Below are 19,876 nucleotides of genomic sequence, written 5' to 3'. Positions count from 1 at the left end.
AAACACGGGGTTTGGTGCTCTGGACTACCCAGGGCTGTCACAGGGCGTTCGCACCGTGCCATGGGAGGGATGTCTCCCCGCCAGGCACTCCCCCTCGCTGCCCCCGCTCAGGGCTTTTCCCGAGCCCCTCGGGGCGGGCGGGGGCGGTGCCGGGGCGGGGCTGGCTGCCGGGGGCGGAGCGGGGAGCGGATCGCGGTGCCCGGGCCGGGCCGGGGCCGGTGCCGCTCCCGGCAGGTGCGGGCAGAGCCTCGGCCGCGCACCCGCGCCGGCCCCGCCTGATGTGCGCCGGGGCGGAGGCGGCGCCGGGCTGCGCGCAGGGTCCCGCCATGGCCCTGGCGTTCTGCGGCGACGAGGGCAACTCCACCGCCTACAACGTGGACCACGGCGTGCTCAACAACGGCTGCTTCGTGGACGCGCTCAACGTGGTGCCGCACGTCTTCCTGCTCTTCATCACCTTCCCCATCCTCTTCATCGGTGGGTGCCTGCGGGTCTCCCTTGCCCTGTCCGCCCGTGCCTTGCCTTCTGCCGCCCCCCCCTTTCCTTCTGCCCTCACGCCCCCAGTGTTGCCTCGCCAAGTTCCCCCGCCGGGCTTTGGCTCGCTGCGGGTTTCCCTCCCCCGCGCTGCCGCCTTTCCCCCCGCCTGCCTGGCCTCCCCTGACCGGGTGTTCCCCGGCCTAGCCGTGCCCTCCGTGCCATGCGGGGATGCTGAAGGCTGCGGAGGGTATTATAGGACGCGGTGCGAGCTGCGGGATGCTCCGGCGGCCGCCTCTCCCGGCGCTGCCCCCGCACCACCCGCTCTCCGCAGCGATGTCCATCTCCGCTCTCCGCGGCGGGACAGCCCGCGGGGCTCCCGCAAGTGAAACCCCCTTGCGCAGGCAGCGGAGAGACGGGTTATGCTGGAGGAAACCGCAGGATTTGCCTGCCGGTTTTGACGAGCAGCGCGGGAAGCAGAAATAAATGTGCTATTAACCCCCGGAAAACCTGGCGGGTTCAGTCCTACGCTGTCAAATAATGCTTCCTGTAATAACTGCAGAGCTGCAGCCTCCGGGCAGCCCTCTTGGCCAGGACCCGTAACGAGGAGGGCTGGCCGGCGGCTGCGACTCCTGCGGTACCTGCGGTGCGTGAGATTCGATGTCACAAGCCCGGGGGTGCCGGTAGGTGGCCCGGTGGTTCAGCACACGCGGCTCTCACTGCTCCCTGTCCCGTTCTCCTCAGCCTGGGCCGGCCTGAAGGGCTTCGGCAGGGGCTGCGGGTTTTAACACTCGCTGCTGTGGATCATAAAAAGTCTGGTGCGAAAATAACAACCAGCGGGACTGTTAAAACGGGGTCAGCTGAAGAGCTGCTGAGGGTCCCCTGTGTTTGTCTGGAATTTCTCAGTATTGTTAATTTTTAACTAGATCAAGAGAATGAGTTGCTTTACACCTTAACTTTTGCCTTTTTTTTTTTTTTTTTAATTTTTAAAAGAATTGAAGAAAAAACAAGTAATGTATTTATTCTAGTGTTTGTGCATATTTGTCAAGATGTTAATTTGCCGTTTCTTTAAACTGTGAATATATTTGGAAAATGTTTAGTGCCATATAATTACTTGTTAGTAAGTTGCTAAAAGTATAGGAATTTAAGGCTGGGTCCTGTCTGCATTGTTGATATCATTCCATATAAAGTAGAGTAAACATGGTTCTGAAAATATTCAAATGCATGTGTTTATAACAACACAGCTCTGTCAGTGTTGGTACACTAGATTGTTACATGTATGTTTGAGTTTGGGATTTTTTTTTGCAGGAGCTTTGTGTGTTGCTCTTGTGATTAAGAAAGCTCTTTATGATTCTCTTTTCTCGTTTAGGGTGGGGAAGTCAGAGTTCTAAAGTACATATACATCATAGCACATGGCTTCATTTTCCTGGCCACAATTTACGCTGGATACTGACTTTTATCCTCTTGTTTGTGCTGGTGTGTGAAATTGCAGAGGGCATAGTGTCTGATGGGTAAGTGTATGTATACCTTCTTCTGACAGAACTGAGCAGTTTAAAGGTTTCAGGGTAGATATTTTCTCCCTGTCTAAATTCTCATCTAGGCCATGTTCCTTGTGGTTATAAACATATAATCTGTTTTCTTAGTGATTAACCTATCGACCTTGTATATCAGAAATTCCACAGACCTTGCCAAGTGATGTACAGAGGCAAAACTGACCTTAATCATTTTTAGTTCAGCTTAATGACACTATCTTTCCAAAGAGTAATCATAGATAAATCCTAATGACTCAAGCAGATGGTGACATTTTCGTGGTATGTTTTATGTCCAAGGACCCAGTCCCACAGTCCTTACTCAGGAGGAACTCCCATGTGCACAGCAGGTCATACCAATCCTCCCCAAAACTGAGTTCTTTTTATCCTAATAAAAGTAGCGAATGTGCTGGGCCTTATCTCACACCCCGCAGAGTTTCTTCTGATGTTTTTGCAGTACATCTGATCTGTTACCTGGAGCAGAGCATCTCACATTATGTGAGCATGATCCATCATCTGTTATTCAGCTTAGGATGTCTTTAAACAGAAATGTGTGGGGAAAAATTATCCCCAGTGAAACAAGTGACACAGGAGTCTGATTTATTATCAAAGAACCTAATGATGTATAACAATGAATATGATCATCTTCTGAAGAGAGGTATGATTTTCATAACAATTATGAGTTTGCAACCAAAAGGATGATGCAGTCAAAGCTCCTCATTAAATAGAACAAACCTCTCTGATTAGCCATCTATATAACAAGTATCCATCAAGAAGTGTGAAATGCATTACAGTCTTCTGCTGTAGAAGCTGATATCATTATTATTATAAGTTCTCTTAAACATATATAAATAGGATGTTTCTCAGTGCCAGTTTTTTTTTAAAAGGAATTTTTCTTGTGCTTGTTCAGAGTGATCAGAGTGTGGGATGCTCAGAGCAAAATCTCCTGCTTTGTGTTTTCTCTTTTATGTGGCTCTTTAGCAATCCTTCTCATTATGTTTTTTGCTAGTTAACTTGACTCAGAACACTGCTGTTAAGTAATAGGTGTCACCTGATGAGAATCAAAGCTCCAAGCTCTACTGGGGGAGTGCCAACCCACAGTTGTGCCTCCCCAAGCACTCAGCAGACTGGTGAGTGCTCCGGTGCATAAAAGCAAGTTTTGAGATTCACCAGCTTTCTAAGACCAAAATGGATCATGTTGGTAAGTCTTCTTGACAGCAACTGAGTGCTGAAGGCTTTGGCATCTCAGCAATAGATGCAGCCTATTGGAGATACGGTTATATAGGGGAATTCCAGCAACTGTGAAATAAACAAATTTAAAAAGCCTCCCACTGCAGTGTTACCTACTGAAGCTTAGGCTGTTTGAAGAAATCTGTTCCTGTTGCCTTTTTTTTTTTTCTTGCTGAGAATTCAGCCCTGATGTACAAAACCTGGCATTGAGGAATTCAGAGTCTGGAAAATCCTTTCTTATTTTGCTGAATACACATACAAGCTCATTGTCAGCAAGAGGAATTCAGTGTTCATGACACAGGCTGTCAGCGTGGCTCCAGCCAGCTCTGTAGAGTTCACCACAATTTCCATGTGAGAGATGACTTTCCTTTTCTTTCCTACAGTACAGGTACAGGAAAGGGTCCTCTTGAGCTCCTATGGATCTGTTAGATGTTTGAGGTGTTCTGCTTAAAGACATGTGATGTCCTGCGATGATCTCCCATTTCCCTGACAGCACAGCCCTTTTTGTCTCTCCAAACTGCACAAAAGTAGCTTTTGCTGCAGCTAGAAGAAATCCAGAGATTATTAGCATATTTTCCATGAGGTTCAGAGGGCAGGGTATGAATTTCCCTGAATGTTTGTGTCCTGAAGTCTTTCTCTTGGTGCCGCTTCTCCTGAAGCTGGTTGGGAGACAGGATATTGTAACTTTTGACATCACAGGGCACTTAATTCCTACTGTAAAAGAAATAAAAGGGGAGGAAGAGAAGATGACGAGATGAAGGAGGTGGAAACATATTTCCATCCAACTCTGCATAGCATTGCCCAGCAATTCCCATATTCCCAAAGGGCTGTGGTTGGCAGGACCCCCTTTGCTGCTGCCTGAAGCAAAGTGTCAGGAGAGGGTTTTTTTTTTATAGGTCAAAATGTAAGGGTGTATGATTCTCCTGCAGGTTTTGTTTGCTGGCAGTCATTGAATACAGGCCTCACTGTAATTCCTGTGCTGTGATGCTATTCCTTCTCCCAGACTGAAAAAAATGAAACATTTCCACAAAATGTTTCTATAGAAAATCTTGAACTGTGCTGTCAGTTCTTCTTATTTGCATACTTTGATGGACAGCTCCCAAACTAGTTTAGCTTAAATTAACTTTTCTCATTTTGGAGCTGAGCTGCTTATCCTAATTTAAACAGTGTTCCGATTGATTTCAGTAGGAAATAGGAGTACACACCTTTCATCTTCATCACAGGGGAGGAATTTGAAGTTCAACTATGTGACTTAGGAGCATAAATTCAATTAAAACTTGGAGAGTTTTGCATTCATAGCTCATTCCAGAAAAATCCTATGTCAGAGCTGGGTACAGGACACAATTCATAAATTGAAAGGGAAACATTTGAATAGCTAAGAGGGTTTGACTTTAACAGGTGCTCACTTTTTTCTTTTAAAGGGTCTCAGAATCACGCCATTTACACCTGTACATGCCAGCTGGGATGGCATTTCTGGCAGCCATCACATCAGTTGTCTATTACCATAATATCGAGACATCCAATTTCCCGAAGCTGTTAATCGGTACGTCTCACAACTGACCAGAACTTGGAATTGTGCTTGTGTTACTGTGTGTCTGCTCTTCCTGGGACAGGTCATTGCAGTCTCGGTGCTGGCTTGTATGACTAAAGCTATAGCAATATGTATGTTGAAACTGTTCGTTATTTTCAATGCTTTTAACTTCTAATAGTATTCTTTATAGTGTTCTTGGGGATCCAGTGAGCCAAAGGTTTCTCTAGGAAAAACTGGATTTGTGGGAAAAGTAGCAGGGCAAATTCTTAGCTTTAAAAGCTGTCCCTGCATGCCAGCATGTTGTGTTTAAGAATGATATAAGAGTGAAGCACAGTCTTTGTGTGTGTGATCTGTTGAAATATGCAAGGAGTTTAGGAATGATATCCCTGGCTTTCACTGTGACACACTGGATATATTCCTTTGCCTGCTTGTTCTTGCTTAGTGTTCCTAAAACTCCCTTTGAGAACTGCATTAAGACCTTTTGAATGGAAAATGAGAACTACCTAGTATACTAAATATTTTTTTCAAGGTTGTAAATAAACTGTAGCTATAGAAAATCCATTACTGCTGACAGTCATGTACCCTGTCTTCTGTTTAAGTAGGCTGCAGACTGTGGACGTCTACATGTTTAGTCATCTTGTTACCTGTTATTTCTCTGGTGGTCCTGGCTCATCAAATTTTGTTTGAGTCAGTTTTCTGTATTAATAGATCCTGCTAAAATTTGTCTTGTGCTGTTGTAGCTCTTTGTATCAAAGTTTTGTTCCAGTTTTTGTCAGGTGGGAAAAAGTCAGTAATGACTGGATTTGAGAAAGCTTTTAAGTATTGAAGACTTTTTATACTGCTTGTTGGGGTGAGGATCCTCCTCTGCAGAAGGAGCCTATAACTCTTGTAAAAAAAAAATCCTCCCCAAAGACTTAGATTTCTATCCAGGCTTAGCAACGTATGTCTTCTTATGTGGGACTGCTTTTAATAAATCAACAGTCTATTTAATGCCTTCTAGTAGGACTAGATGTTAAGTCCCAGGGAAGTATTGCCAGCCTGTTACAGTTGCCTGTGGGTTAAATAATTTAGTGCCATTACCGCATTCCCGCTGTTAAGTCTTGGAGAAGGGTAGCACAAAGTGAAAACTGATGGTTGATTACCCATTTTGCATAACTCCTGCTCTGTAGAGATCTCTCTTTTATGATAATTTTTTTCAGCATATAGAGCACCGATGCTGGATAAGCATCTAACTACTTGAATAGTAAACAGTTGTACCAATGAATTACCAACATTTAAATAATATGGATGAATTTTAATTTTGCAAGAATTTCCAAGGAATAGACTCTTTCAGAAAATCTGATCTTAATAGGTCATAGGCAAAAAAGAAAATCAGACTATCACACTCTTTCCCACTTAGTTGGTTTGATTTGAATTTTAATTCGAAGTCTTCAAAAGCTGATGATCTTTGATTTATTTTATTTTTTCTCCCGTTTTCCTTTCTTTGTCCGATGTTTCTGAGGGAACCTAGGAAAGATTTTTCTGGAAGTCTTCATCTTTTGTTCGTAACTGCACAACTAAGAGGACTGTCATCTTCAAATGTTAATTGCAAGTACTCTGTATTAACATGTGGGATGAGGCAATTATCACAAATTAGCCCAGTATGAGGTAGTTAAATTACAGCTATACTGAGCTATCAACCCACTAGAGCGCAGTGTGGCCATGAAGCAGCTTCCTTTTAGAGCCTCATTTTATGGGGTAAATGGAAACCATGAGGCAAAGCTACAATTGGTGATAAACTTTTTGCTGAGTGTATGAGAAAGAGGGTTCTTCATCACTAAAATGTTATAGACGAGATTTACACAGACAAACAGAGTAAAGTACATGACCTGATGTGGCATCTTGCTACTTTTGAGTATCAGTGATTTCCACCAAACTGCCGGATGTTCACAGCTGCAAGCAGTTGGTAGCTACATAAGGCAAAGGCTGACAGAGCCTTATCCAAAATTCATGAAACTCATCAGAGAAACTCTCACTGATGCCGTGCAGTAGACTCTTAAAGGTCCCTTTGTTAACTCTGAACAGGGTGAAGTTTTCCAATCCTGTGAAACTTTGAGAAGTTTTTCTTTTTTTAAAAAAAATTTCCTCAGTGCCTTAAAGAAACCAAGTCCATTTGTAGCTCTTCATAAACAAGCAAGAGGCAGGTAGATCCTGTGACAGACCTGGGGATTAGCGTGTTCCCTTGGGGTTTGCAAGACAAGGACTCCAAGTTCCTTTACTGATCCCGCCTTTAAGCTTATCCCAGACATTTGGCTATTTTGAAGTAGTCATTCTCATTATTTCTTATCAAATAAAGCTGAAAAGGTTTGGAATATTTACTCTCTGAAGATAATTCCAGGGTTGCAGTTGAGTTTCCTGACTCTTGGAACACTTTGATCTGATCCAAATATGGGTTTGTGTGTATGTTTTTGACCCGTAACTATATTTCAACAAATGTAATTGTTCTCATGCAATGCTGTTTAGAAGGGAACTCTCATAATAATGCTAATTTTGATGCTGTTTACACCACATGGATGCATAACATCTGTACAGTTTAGCAGGACACATTTTAGAATATTTTCTTGCTGAATTGGAAAATCTGATATCTTTCTCAGCATTCAAAATATGTAATTAAATGGTAGCATCTGATTCCATTGTTTAAGTTCTTTGTTTTATAGATAAATAAACCTCAGAAATTAACAGTAGGAGAAAGTTATAAAATAACAATAGGACTTTGACTTTTTAATCTAAAATGGATAGTAGTGTGGGAACACATGAGTTTTTTGTTTTAAGAAAATTATCCTTTTTTTAACCAATCTTAATTGTACAACTGCCTTACCACTCCTAGACAGTAATCTATTTTTCTAATTTAAAATTCTTGTACCTTTACATTGTAGTTATTTCCCTTCGGAATTAGTTTATTCTTTAACGGAATATCATATAAAAATCATGCTCATTGCTTAGCATGCAAATTTTCTTTCCAAACAGACATGGGCTAATTAATAAATCCCATCCAGTTATGTGTGTGCATTTTTAGATTGGGGTTAATTCAATAAAAGTGTAGGAGGCTTTGCTTAATTTTCAGAGGTCTGGCCCAGGTGTTGTGGGGTGAGGTATCTTAACATGGCTCCAAAAAAAGTGAAGTCATTTAGGCATCTAAAATAGATCTAAAGCAATCCAGTAAATCCATGCATGCCTCTTTGATCTCATCACTAGGTAGTTCAGAGCAGTGGAAGTTCTTGGAGATAATTTCTAGAAACTCTCAGCCAATAGGCACTCACCAGCCAGAAGATAAAAACATCACCTATGTAGCTATGGCTTAAAAGAAAGAGCCATAACTGTGTTTTCCAAGGAACCTGATCTTGATGAGCCTGTGAACATTCGCCAGATTAGATGATATGCGCTTGTGTTGAAAAGGGACAAGCTAAGTAAATTCCAAATGCTTGTAGGAAGTGTTACAGTGGGTGGCCACTTATCACCTGAGAATATTGTGTTTGACTCTATTTATTGTGTCTTAGATTAAGGATAGATTAATGTTAGAAAAATGACAGGTCATATAAACCCTTATTTAAATCCTAAATAGGAGAATGACTCTGCTAATTTAGAGTTCCAAGAGCTCTGCATAGGTACCAGTTGGGTTGGTTGTTTTTTCGGAAGTCCTGCGCTGGTGTGTATTTTCAGTTTGCAATGTTTGTGTAAGTCCCTTTTACTCCAAGAAGGATGTGTTCTCAGCCTGTTTTAAGATTAACAGATAAAGGTGGTTGAGAGTAGAACAGTATGGACTGTGTTTTTGGATGAAGTGAGATTTTGTAGTCAGACATTGCAAATAGGAAGGAATAGTGCCTCAAAGGAAGGAAGCAACCTGAAAGAGGATGAGAAGATGAAATTTTATGCAGTATAAGTTGGGAAGATGGTAGGAAGCCTCACATAAGAAAGCTAAAGTTTTATAAGAGGCATTTGGTAAGTATATCTCTTAAATCCTCCCTGCAACTCTATCAGTCACTAAAGTAGAGTGCCCAAATACCTGCTTTCTTCTTACAAACTGGCCTGTTAATTTTAGAGGAAGGTAGACTCTTGGCAAATTTCCTAATGCCCAGTATTCCTGTACTGTTTCATTCACTGTCCCCATTTAAAGGAGAGGTTTTAACTTGATTTCCGTAGAAGCAGGATTGGCAGTCCCAAATCCCATATGGATTCTCCGTGTTGAATTTAGCTTTGCTTGGAAAGGGTAGCCCCACAGTAACTCCCCAGAGGGCTTTCTGAGGTGCCTCAGGGTAGCTGGAACACCACAAATTCTTTGAAATTTGTGCTAGTTCCTGAGAATTTCCTTGTTTAAGCTGGACTTAGAGTTGCTAATGCTTTGGTTGAAGGCTTTCTCTGGTGTTTCGGCAAAACTTGGAAAGCACATCCAAGCTTTTCTTGGCAGCCAGAGAGCATTGCATGTGTAGCACCATGGCAGATACATCAGCAATGAAAGTAGAATAACGTAACCCCAGAAGACATTTCCTTAAGAATGGGGAACAGGAGCTGGCTGATGGTGTAATGAACAGTTTGCTGAGTGTTTCTAAAGCACCAGAGCTTATTGCAGAGATTATTTATCTGTGACTGGTGGTAGCATGAGCACTTCTAGACAGTAAATTCAATATAACTAAAAAATAAGAGTTGTATTCTATGAATGCCAGTATGTCCTTCCTTGATGTGGCTGTTTTATCTACATTGTAAATTATGTGGAATATATGGAATATATGTAATAGTGCGGAAGGTGTTTGGGCAAAGTATTTTATTATCTGTCCCTCTAAACATCCCAGAGATTCACAGAGAATTTTTCCTCAAGACAAATTCATGGCAGTCTTGTAGGATAAACCAAATCTGAAGAGCATAATTCACAGCCACCTTCACTTGTGGAACAATACCCTCCCTTAAACTCGTCATGTGGACACACGTTTACAGCAGATGGAAATTTCCTTCTGCAGACCTCACTTTGTGAAACTTTTCAAATATCACCAAATCTAATAGAAAAGGCATTTAGAACTATATCATCTTAATATGTTATTGTTTGTGGAACTGAATCAGGCTTCTGTTTTGACATGAGAAAGGCTACTCTCTGGTTTTGTAAATTCTGTTGCTTTCTTTCTGAATGTATATTTTATAATGCTATTGTATATTTTTACAACTGTGGAGCTGATTAAGTTATGTTTGTTTTTTTTTCTCTACAGCATTGCTGTTCTATTGGACTTTAGCTTTTATAACTAAAACCATCAAATTTGTAAAGTTCTGTGATAATGGGGTTGGATTTTCTCAGCTTCGATTTTGCCTCACAGGACTTCTGGTTGTTCTGTATGGAATGCTATTAGCTGTAGAAATCAATGTCATCAGGGTGAGGGTAAGTTACTGTCATAGAAGTCTCCTCCTGTGGTTTTTATTGGTTTGGGTTTTGGGTTATTGTTTTTTCTTCCTTTTATTCCTCCCTTTTCTGGGTACTTAGGGTAAAGTGTATTTCTAAAGGAGAAAGGAAAATCCAGTTAGGAATAGAAATCAATTTGAGAATCAAAGGTTAATCCAATTTTATTGGGCCAGATAAATACATAATTTCAAAAAATGCCAGACGCCATTGTAGTTAAATTAAGGTCAAATTCTTCTGTTCAAGTTTGTTTTAAATTTTTAAATTATTCTGTTTCAGTCATGACAAACAAGTATTTCTGATGCACGTGAAGACCGATAGAAAGGAATTGTCTGCTCTGTCAGAATATCTTAGACACAAAAGTAACATTTCTCATTTGCAGGAGACAATCACAGAAGTGATTTATTTGGGCAACTGGGGCTCCTCCCAGCTGTATTTTTTTTTATCCCTCTCTGGTGTCTACAGTCATAATTTAAACTGAGAGATAGATGATTTTGGAGACTGCTGGATAGATAAATGCCAAAGTTTCCTTGACCTGGAACTCACATGACTGTGTGCACAAATTAAATTTAGAAGGAGAAGAAATATTTCTGTGTAAATTTTCTTGTTGGTTTCCTCACGTCATTTCTTTCTGGTAACACATTCAGCTATGTGAGTTGTACCTGTCCTATACTTGTTCTTTTGTGATTGTGTGTATGTTAATTTGATAACTTGGGACAAAAAGTATGTCTAAAAGCAGCCTTTTTAGTAACATTTTTAAAACGAAGAGGAATAAAAAGCTCAGTGCTGGACATTCAGTATTTATATAATAAATGAAAACCAGGGATTGGCCTGTGGGAAAAGTGAAATCCAAATGTGACATCAGAGAGGCTTGCCCATAAACCTCTTCATCATAGAACTGTATCATTAAATGAGAGTTAATCTCTGTTAAATTAGGGGTCACAAAGAAGAATAAAAAATGGTCACTGCCTATTGTCACCTTTTTTTGTTTGTGTTTTATTCATTTGATTTTAATTATTAAAGGATTGAATAAACTAGTCAACAGTATGAATTTATTTTTTACGGCCTATTCTGTAGCTTATTGCAGCAGCTGCTGAAGAAAGGCTTTGGGATGCATGGGGACTTGGCCACTGCTAAGGAAGGGGCAGAAAAAAAGAAAATAAAGTAGAGGGTGAGGTATCTATGCTAGCAGAAACAACAGGCATTGGCCTCTTTTTTTTCCTCCTGCCTTCTGCAGTCTTCTTCTAGAAGAACAAAGATTGACTTGTTTGACTTTGAATCCCAACTGTACCTTCTCCCCTCTTTCAGCTGTTCTCATTGTTCTAGGTGGCCTTTCCCAACCCCATCACCATTTTTGCTTCCATCTGTGAATTATTTCTCCAACTATGGTTGGAGCATATCCAGAAATCCTACTAAGATTAAAAGGATTTTAATCATGAGTAGAGATTGAATGAAATATGTGATTGAGTATCGTTCAGAAAGGAAAGGTATGTTTTTAAGAGGCTTGGCTTTTCATTCCCAAAAATGAGTGAAGTCTGAAAAAGTTTTATCTTAACAACAGGAAATCACCGTCTTCCCTTGCTCTTTCTCTATTTAGGCCAATATAAACAATTGTTACTGCCATATGCACTCTCAGAAGCCTCAAGACTTATTCATTGATTATCTGCAATGTCCTTATCTATTCTTTGTGCACTTTTATTTTCTCTGCATTTAGTGTGATCCTGTTGGTATTTTTCTGAATTTCAGAGGTATGTTTTCTTCAAAACTCCTAAAGAAGTTAAACCTCCTGAGGATCTCCAGGACCTTGGCGTTCGGTTCTTGCAGCCGTTTGTGAATCTGTTATCCAAAGGAACATACTGGTGGATGAACACATTCATCAAGACTGCCCATAAAAAACCAATAGACTTGAAAACCATAGGCAAGCTTCCCATTGCTATGAGAGCTCTGACCAATTACATTCGTCTTAATGAGGCCTTTGAAGCACAGAAGGTGTGCAAAGCATGGAATTATGTCTCTCTGCTTACTCAGTGCTTGTATTTTTGATTAATTTTTATGCAATAAGCATGATATTCTATCAGGAACCATGATGCAAATCAAGTATTCGTTAGCATAGCTTTCCGTATACCGAGAGAACACATACTCGGTGAATAATGAAATTTCTCTACCTAACCACACATGTCCAATACATTACTGGTTAAATGTGTGTAAAATGCATACAGCCTCTATTTTGATGTGGAAAGTAATTATGGACTGTGTTCACTGAACACCATTTTTCTTCCTAATAAGACCCTGGAAACATTTGATTACAGAGTCAGTATTAATGAAGCCTTGCAGGACTATTTTTTTCCAATGTAAGTTCAATCACAGTTTGTTCGTAGGAGAATTTGGGGCTGAAACTACCTCAGCTCAAATTAATTTTGATTCCTTGGTAGAAGAGCTGAGTGTATTCAAGATTTTAAGAGAACTCTTTTGCATCCTGTCTAAAGCAAGTGTAGGTTTCTAGTCTCTGTGTTCACCAGAATACAAAAGCTATCAGTTCCCTCACTCTTTTTTTCTTTCTCCCTCAACAGGCCACAAACAACACACTTATTTGATCCCTATTAAGGGTTGGAAAGAAATCGTGGTTCTTTCTGTGAAGTGGAGGGGAGTGCAAATTAATGCTTTGTTCTGACTCTTTAAAGAGAAATGAAACAATAGCTGTAGTTCCTATGCTTTTCTAGCTCAAATATTGCAAATGATTTTCAGTTAATTAAAGCAGCAATAAAAATACCAATCATTTACCAGATCCGAGGTTAACGTGTACTGTTTAACAATTCTTATTAATTTTGATTTTGTTCTGAACAGAACAAAAGATCATCATCTCCACAAGGATCCAGATCCATTTGGCGTGCTCTCTGCTGTGCGTTTGGAAGACCCTTACTTCTCAGTAGCACATTCCGTATTCTGGCTGACTTGCTTGGATTCGCCGGGCCGCTCTGCATCTCTGGGATTGTTCACAATGTCGGAAAAGGAAATAACACCATCCGCCCACAGGTACTGTCAACATGTCATAAAAACATAGGAGTCAAAAAAGCAGTGCTATGACTACGTATTGTTTGACCTCAGTAAAGAAAGCGACTCTGCAATGTGTTTTTGAATGCTAGAAATGATAGTATGAATGTACTGCCTGTTATCCGTTCTTATGCTGTGTTGGAGCGAGTCCAGCAGAGGGCAACAAAGGTGATGAAGGGACTGGAGCATCTCTCTTACAAGGGCAGGCAGAGGCTGTTGGGCCTGTTCAGTTTAAAGAGACAACTGAGAGGGGACCTCATCAATGTATAGGAGTATCTGAAGGAAGGGTGTCAGGAGGATGGAGCCCGGCTCTGCTCGGTGGTGCCAAGCAATAGGACAAGAGGCAATGGGCAGAAACTGATGCACAGGAAGTTCCACCTGAATATGAGGATGCATTTCTTTACTGTGCAGGTGACTGAGCACTGGAACAGGTGGCACAGAAGGGTTGTGGAGTCTCCCTCACTGGAAGGGTATAAGAACCATCTGGACACAATCCTGTGCAATGTACTCTGGGATGATCCTGCCTGAGCAGGGAGGTGGGACCAGATGATCCACTGTGGTCCCAACCTGACCCATTCTGGGATTCTGTGTGACCCGTGTATCTCATCAGCCTTCCATTCTGGAAAATAACCTAATTCAAGATAACAGTGAAGCATATCCAGAATCTCATTGATATCATGAATATTTTATCCAGAATCACAGAATATTCTGAGTTGGAAGGGACTCGCAAGGATCATCAAGCCCAGCTCTTAAGTTAATGGCCCATACAGGGATAAAACCCACAACCTTGGTGTACAGTTTTGAGTAGAGATTCAGTCAAGTATGTTACTGAGTGCTTTTCAGAAAAGAAAGTGTGTTTTTAATAGGCTTGGCTTTTTATTTCCAAAAATTAGTGATGTCTAAGGGGATTAAAGAGGGCTTTTGTCATCATAATAAAATGACAAGTAATTTAACTGTGACAAAGAATTTCCACTAGTGTCTTTGGGGAGGTTAGTTTTGAAGGATCAACTGAAACATATTTTTAAAGGATGCTATTTAAATTAATGTTCTCCAAGAAGAAGCAGATGTATTTCTTGGTTAAGAAAAAATAAAAATGTAACTCAGGAAACATCTTTTCATTATGAATTGAGGTTACTCAGGCTGGATTTCTATGAGATACATTATTTTGTTTCTGCAGGTCACTTAGTGTTTGATCTAAGACTTAATTTCCAAAGTCTGTTGACACTAATGGAAATATACTCATTCACTCAAGTACACTTTGGAGTAGGTGCACTGTAAATATTGAAATACATCAGCTGAATTGCAGGAAATTTAACAAATGCCTCAGGCTAAAATTAATTGTTTGTCCATTTTGCAATCCTTATCCTAATATTTGGAACTTTAATATAGCAAGTGCGTTCAATGGAAACCAGTCAAAGCAGGAAATGAGAAGTTTGAGACTACAGAGCTGTGTTGCAGCAAAGTACTGTGGAGGTTGCTGAGCTCTGCTTCTTGATAATTTGTTTGGGATATTCTTTCAGCTGAAATTGTATCAAATCACAATTTACAGATTGTCAAAGTAATTTTCCTATAAAAGTGTCTGATAGTGCTGCTGTGAAAACAACTCAGGTCTGGTCCAGATAAATCTCAAGCAGAGCCTCGTCCAGCCTTGGCGTCCTCACTCACTAGTCAAGCAGTAACCTCATCGTTGTCATTTGCACTATTTTGGGATCACCTGACAGCATTATTCGCTGATGGTGATAGTCCAGGAGTGACACAAGGTGGTTTTTAGCTTAGCTAAAATGTCTCCAAGAGGCTTTTCCTTCTGTTTTGACCTGGTTTGTACACATTGGTGGTTTTTTTTGGTTAAGAGGCTAATTACATTTATGTGTGAAAATTACCTTTGCTGGATTAGATGAAATATCTTCCTAATGAGGGCTTTCTATTCAAACTATCTGTAAACAGACTTGGGTGCTCAGGAAAACTCCTACATGTATGCACGTACCTATCCAATTTGGTCTACTTTGGAAAGAAATACACCAGGTGCACTGCTAGTAATGTATCCTTACTTGTAATGAGAAAAGAAAAAAAAAAAAAAGAGAACTTTGCTTTATTGTTTGCTCAAGAGCCTCATAGGTGTGAAAAACAAGCCTTCTGACATACTGTCTTATGAAGGCAAAGACAAGTTGGGGAAAATATTTTGTGCTTGATGTGCTGCTGAGTTTGAGGGTGTTGGGAAGAGTTGCCACACAGTGGGACAGAATCAGACAAGCAAAGCAAGTTGTGATTGCAGTGGAGGGCATCTTTTACGCATATCTTACCCATCTGCATCTAAGTGTGTAATCTAGTTTAAATTGAGGAAATGTTGTATCTTTCAAACAAAAATTCTCTTTGTGAAACCGAAGGCAAAGAAATATAAAATCTGCTCTAGTCTTCAGGCCCTATGTGACAGATATAAACCATCTTGGAGCCTGAACTCTGAGATCACATGGGTGTCACAGGCAGTATTAACTGCTTTAGTTAGTGCCACAGTTAGTCAGAGCATGACAGCGTCTTAAATTCTGTCACGCTCTTCATGTTTATTTATAACTCCAGTATCAATATTTATGCACACCCCAGAACATTCTTATGACATGAATTTCTCTGAGTGTTAATCATTTCACACCGAAGAAGAGACTGAAAGAATGATAACCATTATATTTTGCTGGTAGCATCTTCCACATCGCAATGCTAGGATTAACAGTACCAGTATTAGGAGTATCTCCTGACATAACACATTCAAAGGATACATCAAACTCATTATTTAAAAAGCTCTGGAAGTCATAGGGCCCAGTGTAGCAAAAAGCCCAGAACTTACAATTAAGACTGTGTGGCTCTAGGTTCTTTAGGTATTTAAGTAGTGACCTTTTGCTCAGCCTTTTACTAGTTAGAGCCTACTGGCACTTATAAAAAGTAGTGTTCTCCTGAAGTTGTCAGGAAGGTGGGACATTGAATGTCCCAAAGACACTTCTGAAAATGAAACATCTAATTAGTTTCATCAGCTTCTCAAACAAGGTTATTTGCCTTGGATGCAAAAGGTTTAGCAGATGTTCAGTGATTTCTCCGTGTTTCCTGCAGGCTGACAAGTGTAGGTAGACAGCTATTGTAGTTTAAACACAGAGATGCTCAGTGACTTTGTAAACCATAATGGCCTGATAATGCATCTGAGACTTGGCAAACATCTTGGTGCTTTCACCAAGCGTGTGTGATGTTTATGTATATATGTTTGTCCTCCATTTCTCTCAAGGGAGCATTAGATGAAATAATGAGAATATTCATCTCCCTTCTGCTCCTTGTCTTATATAAAGTTTTGACAGGCATCGATACTGCACCAAAATCTCATTGCTAGAAAAGCATGATTTGTCAAACTTGTTTTTGGAAAATATGGTGTTCTTTTACATACAACAAAAAGTAGTACTGGCTGCAGTAATTAGCAGCACTATCCAGTTGTATATATAGGGCAGCACTGAAATCATGTTGCTTCCATTGCCGCTTTTGATAAAATACAGCAGAATCTCTAATATTTGTGGTTCATGACCGATATTTCTCTGGCCTTTCTTTTTGCTGTTATATGAGTATTTTGACAATCAGGACCTCCCAGTGTCACAGGTTTGTATGTTGTTCTAACTTTGCCTTCATAAGAAGCGTTTTACATTTTTTCATGTGTTAGAGGTGTCACTTTTTCCTTTGAAATCCTGTGATCATGTATTGAAATAAAAAGAATTCCCAGTGAAGAACTGCTAAAATAATAGCAATTAACTCCTCAAACGTGATTTTTCTTTTTCCTGTTTTTTTTTCTTTTTTTTTTTTCTGCAAAACCTCCAAGTTTTTCAGTTATATACTGTTTCACCTTCTATTTAGTATTTGAACATATATGTGCTGCACAGGAAACTATAGGTGGCTCTTCAACTGGTACAGTTAAGTACTGGGACCTTGCAGGTAGTATGGGAGAAGACTTGGTTGTAATTATAATTTTCCCCTGTATTTCCATATATTTTCCAAATGTGGTATATTTTCTAAAACTTCTGGGCTAAATTTAGAGCCTTGAGTCTTCCTCCTTATTCTTCAGAGTTACAGCAAGAATAAATTTACAAGGACCCTTAGATCTTGCAAGGGTCAAAGGCAAGTTGAATTGAAAAGCTGAACTTGTAAGACTGTAAATCTGTAAATAATCTAGAAGAAAGACTCATTTTTACTGTAGTATAGACATTTGTAGTAAATAATGCTGCTGTAGCCTATTTGAATTACTATGGGATAAGTAATAATTTAGGACTCTAAAATCCCTTTAAGGTGCAAATAACTAAAATTGCAGTTAAATGTATCTTTGTCTGAACCTAATTGCTGACATATCCTGTAATTGTTCGGAGTTTTGCAGCTGATACAGATTTAAAGAAATGGGTATGCCCAGTGGTTACTTACATTCTATTGATTTGACTTTGGAGACTGTATGCTTGAATAATTTTCTCTGAGGGCTAGTTCATTAGTGAGTTCAGTGGCCCTGCAGACTGCTGAAATGGTTATGTACATCAAGTCTGGTTGAAGTCAAAGCACCTAGCTGAATTGGGAGTATTGTCATCTGACAATTTACCTTTGGAAGGAAGAAACAAATTATTGAAGTAGTTTTTATTCCCTGTTTTCAGAGCGTGAAACTCAGCACTGTTAAGTATCACTCATAAATTTTCCATGTTCTTTTGAGTTCTTGCACGTACTTGCATAAAAGTAGTATATGACTATCAAGATTCTTCCTTGTGGAAATAAGAAACAAAGATTTACAGAAATGGAGTCATAATTACTTGCCTTTCTTTGCATCCAACCTTGGTCTGAATCTCAGTGATTGTAATCAAGGCCACTTAAGTGGGAAGAGGCAGTAAACATTAGCAGTCTGCCCAAGTTTGTTTGTCTTGCGTAGTAGACAAAAGTACTTTGACAACTGCTCAGTTTGGCCAGCATCTGAGGAAGAGTTAACCACAGTTGGAAGTGATCAGGTATTTATGGACAATGACAGTTTCGTGTTGATGAATGAACTCCCAGGCACCTCAGCGGATGGTTAGACCATTGTGTGGACAGATCAGACCGGTTTCCTTTTTCTCATGAAAAGGAATGTTACTATGTGAGGTGGGAGACACTGTCTCAGGAAACTTGTCCTGGATGCGTTACTGTAAGCATTCACTCTTCTCATGGAGTGAAACGAGAGATTCTTTCAAACGCAGTTTTGCTCATTATCTTATTTACTTGTTTGCAAAGCAAGTCATTTCTCTGCTTTAAGACCTAAAAATCCCCCTGTGGATGTCAAGGGTATAGATAGTGTTCCCACTACAGCACTGGCAGGAGCAATCATGAATGCCAAAAGATGGAGTAAAAAGAGATGGAAAAAAAACCCTAAGACTGCAGTTTCTCAGGAAGATGAAGTGACCCATGGGGTCATCACAGCTGAAAGGACTTGCTCTTCCTTCTTTCACATTCCGTGTCACCTCTGCTCCTGTTTTCTTCTTTGCTCTATCTCTGGCACTGAGTGGGGACTTCTGTTGTCTGATTTGGCCCATTATTTTTTCCTGGGATGCTTTTCTGAAGTCAGTGATTCATATTGGCTCAGGAAGAGATCCATTTGTCTCCCCAGCTAGTGCACAGTGAATGACAGAAGTGTGCAGTTTGGAGCATCCCAGGTACAAAGAGAAGTTTGTTCCTTTTCCAGTTGGCTCAGCCTTACTTTATAAAAGAACAGCTTTAAAACCTAAATTTAGCCTCTGTATGAACTTGCCATATGGGGTTCCTATGAAGTTAACTTCAAGGTGTAGATCAGATCTTATAAAATGTACAGACAGTGAGAGTTTGTGAAATATAGTTTATTAAGTATTATAGCAGGTGTGAAAACATCAACAGCAAAGAAACTATGTAGGCAAGAAGAAATGTGCTGAGCAAGGAATACAGCAGGAGTGTAAATGGCAAGAAGCCCTCTGAAAGGTAATAAAAAGAGACCTCTTCCTAATTTTGCCTGTAATGGAAGCACAAGCCAGCAATCAAAGTTTAGAAGAAGCCAAGAAGAGAAGGAGGAACACAGAGACATTTTAGTTTCAGAAGGCTTTCAGAGGTGGGCCAACCTCTCAACTAGATGTGGCCCCAAGGGCGTTGGCTTGTTAAATATAATCTGGAATAAATGCACTGTTTTCCCATTAAGCAATAGATATGATTCAGAATGCACTGGCGTGATCTCATGAACTTGCAGAAAGTAATGACCAAAAATAGAAGTTCTGAATAAGATGCTGCAGGCCAAAATAATGTGCATAGTTCCAGGAGTTTTTATTGACAAGTTCTGAAGGTTGGTTTTAGTGTTCAGAAATCTGAGGTGTTAAAATAGTGAGAGTAATTTCTCTGAAAGAATGTTAACTATCCCTTTGTGATGATGGGCACTGCACATCTTTTAACAAATGACCATATGGAGTTACTCAGTGTCCTAGAGTTTTGGAAGGATATCAGAAATCCTATAACTGTCATTCTGCATTTAAATGAAGCTTACTGAGTTGGCACGTTATGGAACTGTTTCCTTGAATTGATAAACTGTGAGGTTTCAGGCAAGGTTGGGAACACTTTCAAAGTAATAAATGGAGATTATCATCTCTGCTTATTAGT

General features: G+C 40.2%; 1 protein-coding gene across 1 annotated transcript in view; it reads left to right on the top strand.

The window, feature by feature from the left end:
- The first annotated feature begins 222 nt into the window (after positions 1 to 222).
- Positions 223 to 19,876, top strand: part of ABCC8 (ATP binding cassette subfamily C member 8) — an 81,245-nt gene continuing 61,591 nt past the window's right edge. Inside the window, exons 1-6 of the mRNA XM_027904384.1 lie at positions 223 to 474; positions 1,841 to 1,982; positions 4,652 to 4,773; positions 9,996 to 10,162; positions 11,927 to 12,169; positions 13,025 to 13,213. Of these exons, the coding sequence (XP_027760185.1) occupies positions 279 to 474; positions 1,841 to 1,982; positions 4,652 to 4,773; positions 9,996 to 10,162; positions 11,927 to 12,169; positions 13,025 to 13,213 (1,059 nt within the window). The 5' untranslated portion in view covers positions 223 to 278. The remainder of the gene's footprint in view (positions 475 to 1,840; positions 1,983 to 4,651; positions 4,774 to 9,995; positions 10,163 to 11,926; positions 12,170 to 13,024; positions 13,214 to 19,876) is intronic.

This window comes from Empidonax traillii, unplaced genomic scaffold (assembly GCF_003031625.1).
Source record: "Empidonax traillii isolate 1590-97213 ecotype Southwest subspecies unplaced genomic scaffold, ASM303162v1 scaffold1050:size236492, whole genome shotgun sequence".
In the NCBI taxonomy this organism is placed as follows: domain Eukaryota; kingdom Metazoa; phylum Chordata; class Aves; order Passeriformes; family Tyrannidae; genus Empidonax; species Empidonax traillii.
The sequence above is the reverse complement of the archived record's forward strand: the minus strand, read 5'-3'. Positions and strand labels throughout refer to the sequence as shown.